This window comes from Orbicella franksi, chromosome 7 (genome assembly GCF_964199315.1).
Source record: "Orbicella franksi chromosome 7, jaOrbFran1.1, whole genome shotgun sequence".
In the NCBI taxonomy this organism is placed as follows: Eukaryota; Metazoa; Cnidaria; class Anthozoa; order Scleractinia; family Merulinidae; genus Orbicella; species Orbicella franksi.
The window spans coordinates 29911644-29926524 of record NC_138151.1 but is presented as its reverse complement, the minus strand read 5'-3'; the positions used below and the strand labels follow the sequence as shown (position 1 = coordinate 29926524).

Here is a 14881-nt window from a genome sequence, read left to right as displayed (position 1 = left end):
GTTGGGAAAGCTCCAGGTATCATTTTACTTAAGAAAACTTTACTATTCCATCTCGAGAATTTCAGGAGATCAAGGCCCTGAGCAGACTTTGTGTCAGTGCCTATGGGCACCAAAATGGATGTTGCCTGATCCGTTGTTCAAGCACTTAAGCCCTAGACCGAGGATTTTCGGCGAGCGATCGCGAGGGGCAGTTACAACGGGAAGAGCCCATGGAAATTTAAAATCTTCGAACCATTTTCAAACGGTTCCGCAACTACATGGCTTCTGACTATCACTTGAATTATTCTGCCCATTAGGGCAGTGAGTCACTTTCCTGTGCTGTTTCCTACCTCGTACCTGCAATGCATTCTTATTCGTTCATGCCAGGGAAGCTTTCATTTTACTCAGTGTTTTTATTCACTTCAGAGCCGAAAAAAATTCTCGAAATCATTTCGAATCCTCCAGCTCTTACCATCGTAAATGGTATCGTTTTTGTTCGTGCTAATTTTCCCGAAAAAGAAGGGACATGGCTCTGGAACGCCACAGACCTCCGGTTATGCACATGCATAGTATGCATAGTTTTTTAAAGTCATCTTCCATTATCGCTGTAATTTAGGGGGTGATTTTCACGTCCACTCTAGTATCTCTGAGAAAAAAAATTGAATAATCGTTGCCTACTAAATGTATTGCTAAATAATCTACTAACCCTCTTCAGAAGTCTGGAAATTATTGCCGAGATATTCCCTTGAATTGTCGAAAACGTCTTCGGGTGCGTCTAAAGAAAAAATGAAAGTTATTTATTTTTCCCTTTAACTACACCAAATTAAAAAAAATAAATTAAATGAATAATCGCAGGCAGCGGGGACAATTTTAAATTTGCCCATATGGCCACTTTTGAGCCCGATCGTCTTTTTAATTTCCTTCTGTTAGCTAAATTATGAGCGTTTTGCCAGCAAAATTGTACGATTCTCTCGAAACAGACCCCATACACAGACCTCCGTCTCCTAGGGTTATGTCTATTTAAAAGTCCTCTTTCAACTTAATATTTACAACTCGCAGTGGGTGATTTTCACGCGCGCTCTAGAATATCTGGAAAAAAAATTAAAGAGTAATGCGTATAGTGTGATCGTCCGGGTGAGGGTAGTTATGAAAAGAACTGTTGTTGACATTGGTAAGATTGGCAGAAACCTTAACACGAGTCTGACTGAACACAAACGAGCCACGAGAAATGGTGATGCCAACAATCACATTGCTGTACATCATCAACTGACAAACCATAACATTGACTGGGACTCTGCTCAGTGCTTAACCCACAATACAAATTATTTTCAGCGACTGACTCTGAAAAGCTGGTACACTAACCTAGAAAAAACGCCTCTTAACAGATGTCAACAACTACCAGACTCGGGTGAGAGATTCTCGCCCATATCAACTTTCTTTTCTCTCGTAAGCTCTCGCGCGTTTAGAGATGCGTCACACTCGCGTTTTAGGCGTGGGGATCCCAACCAATGCTTACCTAACTTTTTAAAAATGCTACTTTTATCCCTCCCCCAAATCTACACACGTGTATTTCACTTGTAAAAAACTACCGATTTGCACAGTGTTTGGGTTCGAGATTCTCGCGCATATCAACTTTCTTTTCTCTCGTAAGCTCTCGCGCGTTTAGAGATGCTCCACACTCGCGTTTTAGGCGCGGGGATCCCAACCAATGCTTACCTAACTTTTTAAAGATGCTAATTTTAGCCCTCCCTCAAATCTACACACGTGTATTTCACTTGTGGAAGTCTTTCGATTTAGACAGTGCTTGGGTGAGAGATTCTCGCCCATATCAACTTGCTTTCTCTCGTAAGTTCTCGCGCGTTTGGAGATGCGCCACACTCCCGTTTTAGGTGCGGGGATCTTAACCAATGCTTACTTAAATTCTTGAAGATGCTACTTTTAGCCCTCCCCCAAATCTGCACACGTGTATTTCACTTCTGGAAGTCTGTTGCTTTGGACAATGCTTGGGTTAAAGATTCCCGCCCATTTATATCTTTTTTTACTGGCGTGTTTTTGCGCGTTTACCGATGCGGCACAATCGCGTTTTTTGTGTAGGGATCCCAAACTATGATTACGGGGCTCTTCAAAACTGCTAGTTTTGGCTCTCCCCCAAATCTAGACAAGTGTATTTCATTTGTGGAAGTCTATCGATTTGGACAGTGCTTGGGTTAGATATTCTTTCGCATGTCAATTTTCTTTTCTTCCGCGTGTTCTCGCACGTTAAGCAAGGCGGCACACTCGCTTTTTAGATGTTGGGATCCCAAACTTTGCTTACCTCGCTTTTTAAAGATGCTAGTTTTAGCCCTCTACCAAATCTCCAACGTGTATTTCACTTGTGGAAGTCTATCGATTTGAACAATGCTTGGTTGGATATTTTTAACGATATCAATTTACTTTTACCTTGTCTTTTCTCGCGCCTTTAGCTACGTGGCACACTCGAACTTTTGGTGTTGGGATCTTAAGCTATGCTCACTGGGCTTCTTAAAGATGCTAGTTTGGTCCTTTCCCAACTCACACGTGTATTTCACTTCTGGAGGTCTAACGCTTTGGACAATGCCTGGGTTAAAGATTCTCGCTCATTTATTCATTCTGTTTTTTTACTCGCGTGTTTTCGCGCCTTTAGCGATGCGGCACACTCGCGCCTTTGGTGAGGGGAACCCAAACTATGCTTACGGGGCTCTTTAAAAATGCTAGTTTTGGCCCTCCACAAAATCTACACAAACGTATTTCACTTGTGTAAGTCTATCGATTTGGACAGTGCTTAGGTTTGGAATTCTCGCCCATATCAACTTTCTTTTCTCTCGTAAGTTCTCGCGCGTTTAGAGATGCGCCAAACTCGCGTTCTAGGTGCAGGGATCCCAACCAATCCTTACCTAACTTTTAAAAGATGCTACTTTTAGCCCTCCCCCAAATCTACACACGCGTATTTCACTTGTGCAAAAGTATCGATTTGCACAGTGTTTGGGTTGGAGATTCTCGCCCATATTAACTTTTTTTTCTCTCGTAAGTTCTCGCGCGTTTAGAGATGCGCTCCAGTCGCGTTTTAGTTGCGGGAATCTCAACCAATTGCTCACCTAAGTCTTAAGAGATGCTACTTTTAGCCCTTCCCAAAATCTACACACGTAGATTTTTCTTGTGGAAGTCTATCGATTTGGACAGTACTTAGGTGAGAGATTCTCGCCCATATAAACTTTCTTTTCTTTCCTAAGTTCTCGCGCGTTTAGAGATGCGCCAAACTTGCATTTTAGGTGGGCGGATCCCAACCAACGCTTGCTTAACCTTTTAAAGATGCTACTTTTATTCCTCCCCAAATCTACACGCGTGTATTTCACTTGTGGCAATCTTTCGCTTCGGACAATGCTTGGGTTGGAGATTCTCGCTCATTATATTTTTTTTCTCTCGCGTGTTTTCGCGCGTTTAGAGATTCGCCACACTCGCGATATCGGTGTCGGCATCTCAAACTATGCTTACTGGATTTTTTTAAGATGCTAGATTCGGCCCTTTGGCAAATCTACACACGCGTATTCCACTTGTGGAAAACTATCGATTTGGACTTTGTTTGGGTTGGAGATTTTTGCCCATATCAACTCTCTTTTCGATCGTAAGTTTTCGCGCGTTTAGAGATGCGCTACACTCGCGATTTAGGTGCAGGAATCCCAACCAATGCTTACCTCACTTTTTAAAGATGCTAATTTTTCCCCTCCCCCACACGTGTATCTCACTTTGGAAGTCTATTGATTTGGACAGTGCTTGGGTAAGAGATTCTCACCTATATCAACTTTCTTTTCGCTAGTAAGTTCTCGCGCGTTTAGAGATGCGCCAGACTCGCGATTTTGGTGTCGGGATCTTAAACTGGGTAAACTGGACTTTTTCAAGATGCTAGATTTGACCCTTTCTCAAATCTACACACGTGTATTACACTTGTGAAAGGCTGACGCTTTGGACAATGCCTGGGTTAAAGATTCTCGCCCATTTATATCTTTTTTTACTCGCGTGTTTTCTCAAATTAGTTTAGAGTCCCTGGGACTGAGTTCCTGGAAATTGAACCAAAGTTGGTTAAAATGACGCGTGCGTAGATTTGAGAAAGGGCCAAAGTTAGCATCTTCAAAAAGTCCAGTAAGCATAGTTTGAGATGTCGACACCGAAATCACGAGAATGGCGCATCTCTAAACGCGCGAAAACGCGCAAGAGCAAAAAACAAATATAAATGGGCGAGAATCTGCAACCCAAGCATTGTCCAAAGCGACAGACTACCACAAGTGAAATACACGTTTTCAGATTTGAGAAAGGGCTAAATCTAGCATTTTTAAAAAGTCCAGTAAGCATACTTTGTGATCCCAACACCAAAATTGGGAGTGTGGCGCATCTCTAAACGCGCGAGATCTTACTAGCAAAAAGAAAGTTGATATAGGCAAGAATCTCTTACTCAAGTACTGTCCAAATCAATAGACTTCCACAAGTGAAACACGCGTGTGTAGATTTGAGGCAGGGCTAAAAGTAGCATCTTCAAAAAACCAGGAAACCATTGGTTGGGATCCCCGCGCCTAAAACGCGAGTGTAGCGCATCTCTAAACACGCGAGAACTTACGAGAGAAAAGAAAGTTGATAAAGACGAGAATCTCCAACCCAAACACTGTCCAAATCGATAGACTTCAACAAGTGAAATACACACATGTGTAGATTTGAGAACGGGCCAAATCTAGAGTAAGCAAAGTTTGACATGCCGACGCCAAATCGCAAGTGTGGCGCATCTCTAAACGCGCGAAAACACGCGAGAAAAAATAAAAACTAAAAATGGGCGAGAATCTCAAACCCAAGCATTGTCCAAAACGACAGACTACCACAAGTGAAATACACGTGTGTATGTTTGAGAAAGGGCCAAATCTAGCATCTTTAAAACGTCCAGTTAGCATATTTTGAGATTCCAACACCTAAATCGCAAGTGTCGCGCATCTCTAAACGCACGAGAACTTACGAGAGAAAAGAAAGTTGATAAGGGCGAGAATCTCTCACTCAAGGACTGTTCAAATCTATAGACTTCCACAAGGGAAATACACGTGTTTAGATTTAAGGGAGGGCCAAATCTAGCATTTTTAAAGAGCCCTGTAAGCATACTTTGGGATCCCCACTCCAACAACGCGAGTGTGGCGCATCTCGAAACGCGCGAGAAAAGAAATTTGATATGGGCGAGAATCTCTTATCTAAGCACTGTCCAAATCGAAAGACTTCCATAAGTAAAAATTACACATGTGTAAATTTAAACCAGGGCCAAAACTAGCATCTTAAAGAAGCTCAGTGAGCATAGTTTAAGATCTTGACACCAAAAGTTCGACTGTGCTGCATAGCTAACTGCGCGAGAAAAAAGAAGGGAAAAGTAAATTGGCATCTTTAAAAATATCCATCCAAGCACTGTTCAAATCGATAGGCTTCCACAAGTGAAATACACGTTGGAGACTTGAAACAGGGCTAAAACTAGCAGGTAACCAAAGGTAACCAAAGTTTGGGATCCCCACATCTAAAACGCGAGAGTGCCGCCTCGCTTAACGTGCGAGAACACACGGGAGAAAAAAAAAACTTTACATGGGAAAGAATATCTAACCCAAGCACTGTCCAAATCTTTAAACTTCCACAAATGAAATACAGTTGTGTAGATTTGCAGGAGGGCTAAAACTAGCGCTTTTAAAGAGCCCCGTAAGCATAGTTTGGGATCTCCACACGAAAAACGCGATTGTTTCGCATCGGTAAACGCGCGAAAACACGCAAGTGAAAAAAATATATATAAATGGGCAAGAACCTTTAACCCAAACATTGCCTAAAGCGACAGACTTCCAGAAGTTAAATACACGTGTGCAGATTTGAAGAAGGACTAAAAGTAGCATCTTTACAAAGTTAACTAAGCATTGGTTAAGATCCCCGCACCTAAAACGCGAGTGCGACGTATCTCTAAACGTACGAAAACTTACGAGAGAAAAGAAAGTTGATATGGGCGACAATCTCTCACCCAAGCACTGTCCAAATCGATAACCTTCCACAAGAGAAACACGCGTGTGCAGATTTCGGGCTGGGCTAGAAGTAGCATCCTAAAAAAGTTAGGTAAGCATTGTTAGCATCGCCGCACCTAAAACGCGAGTGTAGCGCATCTCTATACGCGCAAGAACTTACTAGAGAAAAGAAAGTTGGTTTGGGCAAGAATCTCTCACCCAGGCACTCTCCAAATCAAAAGACTTGCACAAGTGAAATACAAGTCTGTAGATTTGAAGGAGGGCTAAAAGTAGGATCTTTAAAAGGTTAGGTAAGCATTAGTTGGGATCCCCGCACCTAAAAGGCGAGTGCGGTGCATCTCTAAACGCGCGAGAACTTACGAGAGAAAAGAAAGTTGATATGGGTGAGAATCTCCAACCCTAACACTGTGCAAATCGATCGTTTTCCACAAGTGAAATAAACGTGTGTAGATTTGGGGAGGGGCTAAAAGTAGCATCTTAAAAAAAGTTAAGTAAGCTTTGGTTAGAATCCCTGCAACTAAAAAGCGAGTGTGGCGCATCTCTAAACGCGCGAGAACTTACTAAAGAAAAGAAATATGATATGGGCGAGAATCTCTCACCCCAGCACCGTCCAAATCGAAAGACTTCCACAAATGTAATACACGTGTGTAGATTTAGAGGACTAAAAGTAGCATCTTGAAAAAATTAGGTAAGCATTGGTTAGGATCTCCGCACCTAAAACGCAAGTGTGGCGCATCTCTAAACGCGCGAGAACTCACAAGAGAAAAGAAAGTTGACAGGGGCGAAAATCTCTCACCCAAGCACTGTCCAAATCGATAGACTTTTAGAAGTAAAATACGCGTGTGTAGATTTGGGGTTGGGCTAAAAGTAGAATCTTTAAAAGGTTAGGGAGCATTTGTTGAGATCCTCGCATATATAACGCGAGTGTGGCACATCGGTAAACGCGCGAGAACTTATAAGTAAAAAGAAAGTTGGTATGGGCAAGAATGTCCAATCGTAACACTGTGCAAATCGATACTTTTCAAAAGTGACATACACGTGGGTAGATTTAAGGGAGGGCTAACAGTAGCATCTTTAAAAAGTTGGGTAAGCATTGTTGGCATCCCTCCACCTAAAACGCGAGTGTGGCGCATCTCTAAAGGCGCGAAAACTTACGAGAGAAAAGAAAGTTGATAAAGGCAGGAATCTGTCACCCAAGCACTGTCCAAATCGATAGACTTCCACAAGTGAAATACACATGTGCAAAATTTGGGTGTGGCCTAAATGTAGCATCTTTAAAGCGTTAGGTAAGAATTCGTTGGGATCCTCGCGCCTAAAACGCCAATGTGGCGAATCTCTAAACGCGCAAGAACTTACTAGAGAAATGAAAGTTGATTCGGGCGAGAATCTCCAACCCAAACACTGTGCAAATCGATAGTTTTCCACAAGTGAAATACACGTGTATAGATTTGGGGCAGGGTTAAAAGTAGCATCTTTAAAACGTAAGATAAGCTTTGGTTGGGATCCCTGCACCCAAAACGCGAGTGTGGCGCATCTCTAAACGCGCGAGAACTTACGAGTAAAAAGAAGGTTGGTATGGGCGAGAATCTCTCACCCAAGCACTGTCCAAATCGAAAGACTTCCACAAGTGAAATACACGTGTGTAGATTTGGAGTTGGACTAAAAAGAGCATCTTTAAAAGGTTAGGTTAGCATTGGTTGGGATCCCCGCACTTAAAACGCGAGTGTGGCGCATCTCTAAAGGCGCGAGAACTTACAAGAGAAAAGAAAGTTGATAGGGGGCGAGAATCTCTCACCCAAGCGCTATTCAAATTGATAGTTTTCCACAAGTGAAATACACGTGTGCAGATTTGGGGGAGGGCTAAAAGTAGCATCTTTAAAACGTTAGGTAAGTATTCGTTGGGATCCCCGCGCCTAAAACGCCAGTGTGGCGCATCTCTAAACGTGCGAGAACTTACTAGAGAATTGAAAGTTGATACGGGCGAGAATCTCCAACCCAAACACTGTGTAAATCGATAGTTTTCCACGAGTGAAATACAGGAGTATAGATTTGGCGGAGGGTTAAAAGTAGCTTCTTTAAAAAGTAAGGTAAGCATTGGTTGGGATCCCTGCACCCAAAACGCGAGTGCGGCGCATCGCTAAACGCGCAAGAACTTGCGAGTAAAAAGAAGGTTGGTATGGGCGAGAATCTCTCACCCAAGCACTGTCCAAATCGAAAGACTTCCACAAGTGAAATACACGTGTGTAGATTTGGGGGAGGACTAAAAATAGCGTCTTTAAAAGGTTAGGTAAGCGTTGGTTGGGATCCCCGCACCCTAAACAAGAGTGTGGCGCATCTCTAAACGCGTGAGAACTCACGAGAGAAAAGAAAGTTGATAGGGGGGAGAATTTAACACCCAAGCACTGTCCAAATCGATAGACTTCCACAAGTGAAATACACGTGTGTAGATTTGGGGGTGGGCTAAAAGTAACATCTATAAAAGGTTAGGGAATCGTTGGTTGGGATCCGTGCACCTAAAACGCAAGTGTGGCGCATCTCTAAGCGCGCGAGAACTTAGAAGTGTAACGAAAGTTGATAGGGGTGATAATCTCTCACCCAAGCACTGTCCAAATCGGTAGACTTCCACAAGTGAAATACACGTTTGTAGATTTGGGGGTGGGCTAAAAGTAGCATCTTTAAATGGTTAGGTAAGCATTGGTTGGGATCCCCGCTCCTAGAACGCGAGTGTGGCGCATATTTAAACGCGGGAGAACTTACGAGAGAAAAGAAAGTGTATATAGGCGAGAATCTCCAACCCAAACGCTGTGCCAATCGATAGTTTTCCACAAGTAAAATAGACGTGTGTAGATTTTGGGGAGGGCTAAAAGTAACATCTTTAAAAAGTTAGGTAAACATTGGTTGGGATCCCCGCACCTAGAACGCGAGTGTGGCGCATCTCTAAACGCGTAAGAACTTACCAGAGAAAAGAAAGTTGATATGGGCGAGAATCTTTTCCCCCGGCGACTTAATTTGACTAACCATAGACGGACCAAAAACCGACCAACTTGACTAACAATAGACGGGTCGAATCCGCCCAGTGACTGATGACAAACTTTACAGGAGTCTTTCAGCCAATACCATCATGGCTAAACTGACCAATCACGTTTACCGGACCAGACTTATAACGTTACCGACTGACAAACACTATTCACTTGACTCTGAAGATGACTTCCACTCAGGTTGTCGAAACGTCGGTCACCAACAACAGTTCTTTTCAGAACTACCTTCACCCGGACGATCACCCTATACGAACTACTGATACTCCTGGGTTCAAACCATTTACTATGAAAGAGTAATCGTCGTCTACTAAATGCATTGCTAAATAAAATACTCACTTCTTTCAGGAGTCTGGAAGTTATTTTCGGGATATTCCCTTGAATTGTCGAAAACGTCTTCTGGTACGTCTAAGGAAAAAAATGAAATGTATCTATTCATTCATTTAAGACCATTAAACTACACCCGATAAACAGAATAAATGAAATGAATAATTTCAAACAGCGGGGACAATTTTAAATTTGCTCATATGATCATGTAGGTTGCATGTAGAATTTCGTTAGCCTGATGGCCACTTTTGAGGACGAACGCTTTTTAATCAATTTCCTTCTGTTGCTTAAATCATGAGCGTTTTGCTCGCAAAATTTTACGATTCTCCCAAAACAGAGTTTTTAGAGGAAAAACGGCAGGGGAATCAGGAACACCAAAAGACCTCCAGCTCCTTCGGCTATATGTCTATTTCAAAGTTATCTTCCATAATCGCTGTATTAGAAATAGAAAACTTGTTCTCCGTGTTCCTATCGAGTTATAGAAACACGAGTGGGAGTTTGGGAGAACGAGAAATGCTGTGAGAGTGTTTCCACTACTTTTTCGAGTTCTCCCAAACTTTCACGAGTGTTTCTATAACTCGATAGAAACACGGAGAACATGTTTTCTATTTCTTTTCGAATACACCGCGACGAAAAAAAGGAAAACAACTTGTTAACTTTGATTATCGAAATGTAAATTCCCTTTGCTCGCGCCATCATTACGTCGACAGCTCGTGCTAGTTCTGCGTTTCTATCGAGTCACAGAAACACGATTTTTAACCAACCAGCGCGCGTATGTTCTTAGGACTGTTTTCTAAACTTAATCAAAACCAGCAGGGGGTGATTTTGACGCTCACTCTAGTATCTCTGAGAAGAATGATAGACCAACCGTTTTTTGTACCAAATGTATCGCTAAATAATTTACTAACCTTCTTCAAAAGTCTGGAAATTATTTTCGGGATATTCCCTTGAATTGTGGAAAACTTCTTCGGGTGCATCTAAGGAAAATAAATGACATTTATTTATTAATTCATTTAACTACACCACATAAAAAAAAAAACAGATGAAATAAATAATTGCAAACAGCGGGGACAATTTTAGATTTGCACATATCGGTTACGTAGCTTGCATTCAGGATGTCTTTAGCCTACTGGCCACGTTTCAGCGCCAACTTTCTTTTAGAGTTTCCTTTTGTTGCGTAAATTATGAGCGTTTTGTTCGCAAAACTGTGCTATTCTCCCGAAACAGGGGTTTCGGGGAAAGGAGACCCCGAAACATATCTCCGGTTCCTAGGCCTATTTCTATTTAAAAAGTTATCTTCCATTATCGCTTTAACTAGTTACAACTCGCAAGGCGTGATTTTCACACGCGCTCTAGTATCTCTGAGAGAAATGATACACTAAACGCTGTTTATTAAGAGTATTGCTAATCAACGAACCTTCTTCAAAAGTCTGGAAATTATTTTCAGGATATTCCCTTGAATTGTCGAAAACTTCTTTGGGTACGTCTGATGAGAAAAAATGAAATTTATTTATTCATTCATTTAACTACACCAGACAAAAAGTAAAATGAATGATTGTAAACAGCGGGGACAATTTTAAATTTGCTCATAATGTAAATAATGTAGGTTGCATTCAATATTGTCTTCAGCCTAAGATGTTGGCCACTTTTGAGCACGAGCTCCATTTTGCTCCAAACCCCTGAGACAGGTGGGGGAGGGGCGCTAGCGCTGCTACTCCCTAGGCCCCCAACTCCATATCACAACTCATCTTTCATTATCGCTGTAACTCATAACAACTCGCTGGAGGCGTTTTTCGAGCGCGCTCCAGAATCTTTAAGAAAGATGAGAAACTACTTATTGTTTACGAACTCTGTTGCCTAACAAACTACTCACCTCCATCGAGGATCTGGAAATTCTTTTGGAAAAACTCCCTTGAATTCTCGAAAACTTCATTGGGCACATCTGAGGAGAAAACAACAATTAAATTTTTTATCTATTCCAGAGACAAAAAAAGAAATAAAATAAACAATTTAAAACAACAGGGACAGCCCGGCTAAGAACTACTGCAAGCGATTTTTGCGCGCGCTCTAGTGTGTGTGAAACACATGAGAGGCCTCTCTTTGTCTACTAAATCCGGTTGCATTTGCTACATAATCTACTTACTCTTCTTAAGAATCTGGAAACTCTTTCCGGGAAATTCCCTTGAATTCTCGAAATCTTCTTTGGGTAGGTCTATGAGAGGAGAAAAAAAAAAAAATCAAATTTACCTATTCTACTTATTTTGCCGGGAAAAATTAAATAAATAAATAAATAAATAAATAAATAGAGACAGCAGGGACACCGCAACTGTCACAGCTTAGCCAATTACAACCAACCAAAGTATTAATAGGTTAGAACTAAAACTACTATAGAAAAGTTAGTTAATCGTGTGACTTGCGTGGGCCCCGTATTTTGTTTGTGGACTTGAAATTTAAGGAGCCCTCTCATTGCCTCTTTCCAACCACGATTATAAATAATATATAGCTGGTTTGCAGTGTCACGCCATCAAAAATAAAAATCATATCCATTCAATAAATTAAGTCAAGAAGCTGGGATATGAAAGATGATTGATATATAAACAGCCTCGCCAAGATTTAGGCCTGTGCGTTTTTTCACTCTCCCGTTATTCGGAGAAGTGTTTCACTCAAATTTATAGAGCTTTGTATAAAGTCGCCATGTCTGTGCCCCTCGGAAGGACACAAACATGGCGGCCGTAAAGTAACAGAAACATCTGTCATTGAGTTTTGCCATTGAAACGAAATGTTATTACTCTAGAGCTCCGACACATTGAAATTAACACTTCTTATACAGCAACAACTGTTTAGTTATATAGCAAAAACTTGAGCAATAACTCATCTTTTGACCTACTATAGAGCCTTATCGGGCCGGGCGCCATTATGTCATACAACGCATAAAGTTGGATATTCAAACCTGCTCTATTACATAATGAGAACCCTGTCGAGCTTAAACGCTGCAAAACGTCAAGTTATTAGAGGGTCTTACATCTGATGAAACTAGAACTTCAGAAGGATTGGTAATTTCTTATTTTGGAAAATGATGACGTCACATGAAAGGCGGCGATAGATTTAGCCAGGTCTAAAAGCGGAGCTCTTGATTTTTTACTGCAATAATTAAGCATAACGGAAAAAACAGGATTTGTTCTTCTTGGATCAGAAACTAAAAAAAAAATGATCAACTGTGAAGTAAAACTTCAATCTTTGCACGAAATTCCACGCCGGGAAAACAATTTTGGAGAAATTAATTGAACTAGATGCAACTATCATAAATTAGTTCGAAATAAATCTGCTATTTAATACACCTTTCTTTGTCTAGTATCTAGGTTAATCGCTAGTTAGCTCGTTAGATTTTTTGCGCTGGTTTGTAGACGGCACGTAGAAAAATCCAGACCGCGCTAAGAGTCAGTCAGATTGCAGGATTCGTTACCATGCCCTCTTAGGAAAAAATAATCATATTAACTTTTCTTGCGGTCAAACTATTAATTGGTAAAAAAATAAATTCCAAGTGGACGCTGACAGGGAACAAATGGTACGTTTTTACGCTTATGATTTTTTTTTACGTCGATGGAAGAGAATTTGGGGCTTATAATTTGGTTAACTCCCACCACCATAACTTGAATGTAACGTCCATATCCAAGCGTGTAGCTTATTAGATGTAATGTTTGATATAGTACAAAATGTTAGCAACAATATTGCAGCAATTTACAAGGATAAAAAAGTGAAACAAAAATTAATGTTCTACTGCTACTTACAATTGCTAAAGGAAGACGGCTGATACACTTACCACGGTCTTTGTCTTGGTTTTCATCCTGTTAAAGAAATAAATTAATCATATCAGTATGAATAAATGACACGCAAATTAATTCAGAAGCGATGACGTTTAACGATGGCCGGCCTCTTAACTTTTAGCCAGGAAATTGCAAAACAGAAACTGCCAAAGACGAGTTTACTCGCCCAAATCAAGATAGCGGGTAGCAAGAGAACGAATTAGTTCTCAGTTCTGCTCGATCAGATTCAGTGATCAATCGTGTGTAAAATCATTATGCAAAGGAATTTTGCATACCAGCATTATGCGATGCTTATGGCGTCATGGCTTTAAAACGACTTCAGACAGCTTAGAAAAATGAAATGGTTCGAAACTTAACAAAGTACGAAGAAAAGGAGGTCACACGCTTACCCGAGCTCGGTTGTCACGAGGGACTGCCGCCACCAAGGCCCAAGTTATCATGAAGAAAAAAAAACGCTTCATGGTCTTTGAGAAAAGAACAAAGGAAATCAGTAAGTTACATACTGACTTGTGTTAAGTGTGTTCCTGAGTCATGTTAGACCAATTCAAGTCACTGTGCCGCTCACAAACGCATGGCAAAGCTACCTCATACACCAGGTACAAAATAATTGTGCACTCAGTTGTTTAAGGAATTGAATTTTATGGACCCCACTTATGTTCACAGGTAAGCAGTCAACCTTATTTAGAACGGACTTTATCAATTGACCTTCCCCACCGCACCACCCAGAACGCATAAAATTACTCTTGAAAATCCTAACAATTTACCAAAAATGCTTTATTTACTCTTGACACTTAATACAGTGCACATTTGCGAATAAAATTACAATAACTTAGGGACCAGATATGTGTTTAAAGTTGAGCCAAGCGGATAAATGAACCTTGCGATTTTGTGCAAAACAAAATACGGCGAGACCAAATGAGCGTGATATGCCACCGAAGTGTACCAAAAAGGTGCGACTAGGTATCTACCGTACACATATTTAGCCCAACGTCCATTGTAGCGTAGCCATATCAAGGCAAATATCATGATAACACTTAGCTAATAACAACGTAAAATCTGGTCACAAGAAAACTCACTGCGTTAGAGCCCTCTCCTTGAATGTCTTCCCTTAAAATACTCTTTTGAGTTAGACCAATCTTCTCAACAGCGTTGTTTAGTTCCCTGCGGAGAACTGAATGCTATTTGTTGCGTTGCCTCCTTTTAAAAAGACCTAATAATGAAACAATTGCGTACGATATTGACAGGTTTTTTGTTTTCTTTGTTTTTTTTTTTTATTTAGAAAGTCACGTTTACATTATTGAAGCTCACGTTCACTAGAAGCTAAAGTAGCAACTGCGGGGTAATTATCAGTGGTTGGTTGGTTCAGTTCAGTGATTTTCAAAGAAATCTCCGTTTCGGTTCAAAACTCGCCGACAGGGTTGTAGAATACCAAAGAAAGCCGTGTTATTGAATGTCCTCTCTTTTATGTTTTGTAGACTGTAAAGCGCCAATTCATGATTATTTCTCGAGGGTATTCTTGACATGGAAGACATATTTGCTCTCATAAAGAAACGAATAAACCGATGAACATTTCTGACGTACTTCAAGAACAGATCAATTATGACGAGAAAGAAGAAAGGGATACTCTTACATCTGAAGAAAATAACGTGACTGGACACGAGTTGGAAGTTTGATT

The 14881-nt window shown here is 41.0% G+C and overlaps 1 protein-coding gene across 3 annotated transcripts in view; it reads right to left on the bottom strand.

Moving 5' to 3' along the window:
* The window catches only part of LOC145491790 (uncharacterized), a 23274-nt gene extending 8393 nt beyond the window's left edge, over positions 1 to 14881 (bottom strand). For 2 of the 3 annotated variants that reach the window (XR_014049886.1, XM_081471051.1), the window contains exons 1-9: positions 14283 to 14881; positions 13596 to 13670; positions 13203 to 13227; positions 11526 to 11594; positions 11256 to 11324; positions 10800 to 10868; positions 10291 to 10359; positions 9395 to 9463; positions 686 to 754 (exon numbers count right to left, since the gene is read on the bottom strand). Coding sequence is in view for 2 of the 3 variants with exons in the window: in XM_081471051.1 (XP_081327177.1) it covers positions 686 to 754; positions 9395 to 9463; positions 10291 to 10359; positions 10800 to 10868; positions 11256 to 11324; positions 11526 to 11594; positions 13203 to 13227; positions 13596 to 13667 (511 nt within the window). In the remaining variant the exon portion in view is untranslated. The remainder of the gene's footprint in view (positions 1 to 685; positions 755 to 9394; positions 9464 to 10290; positions 10360 to 10799; positions 10869 to 11255; positions 11325 to 11525; positions 11595 to 13202; positions 13228 to 13595; positions 13671 to 14282) is intronic. The other variant, XM_081471052.1, reaches the window with a different exon arrangement.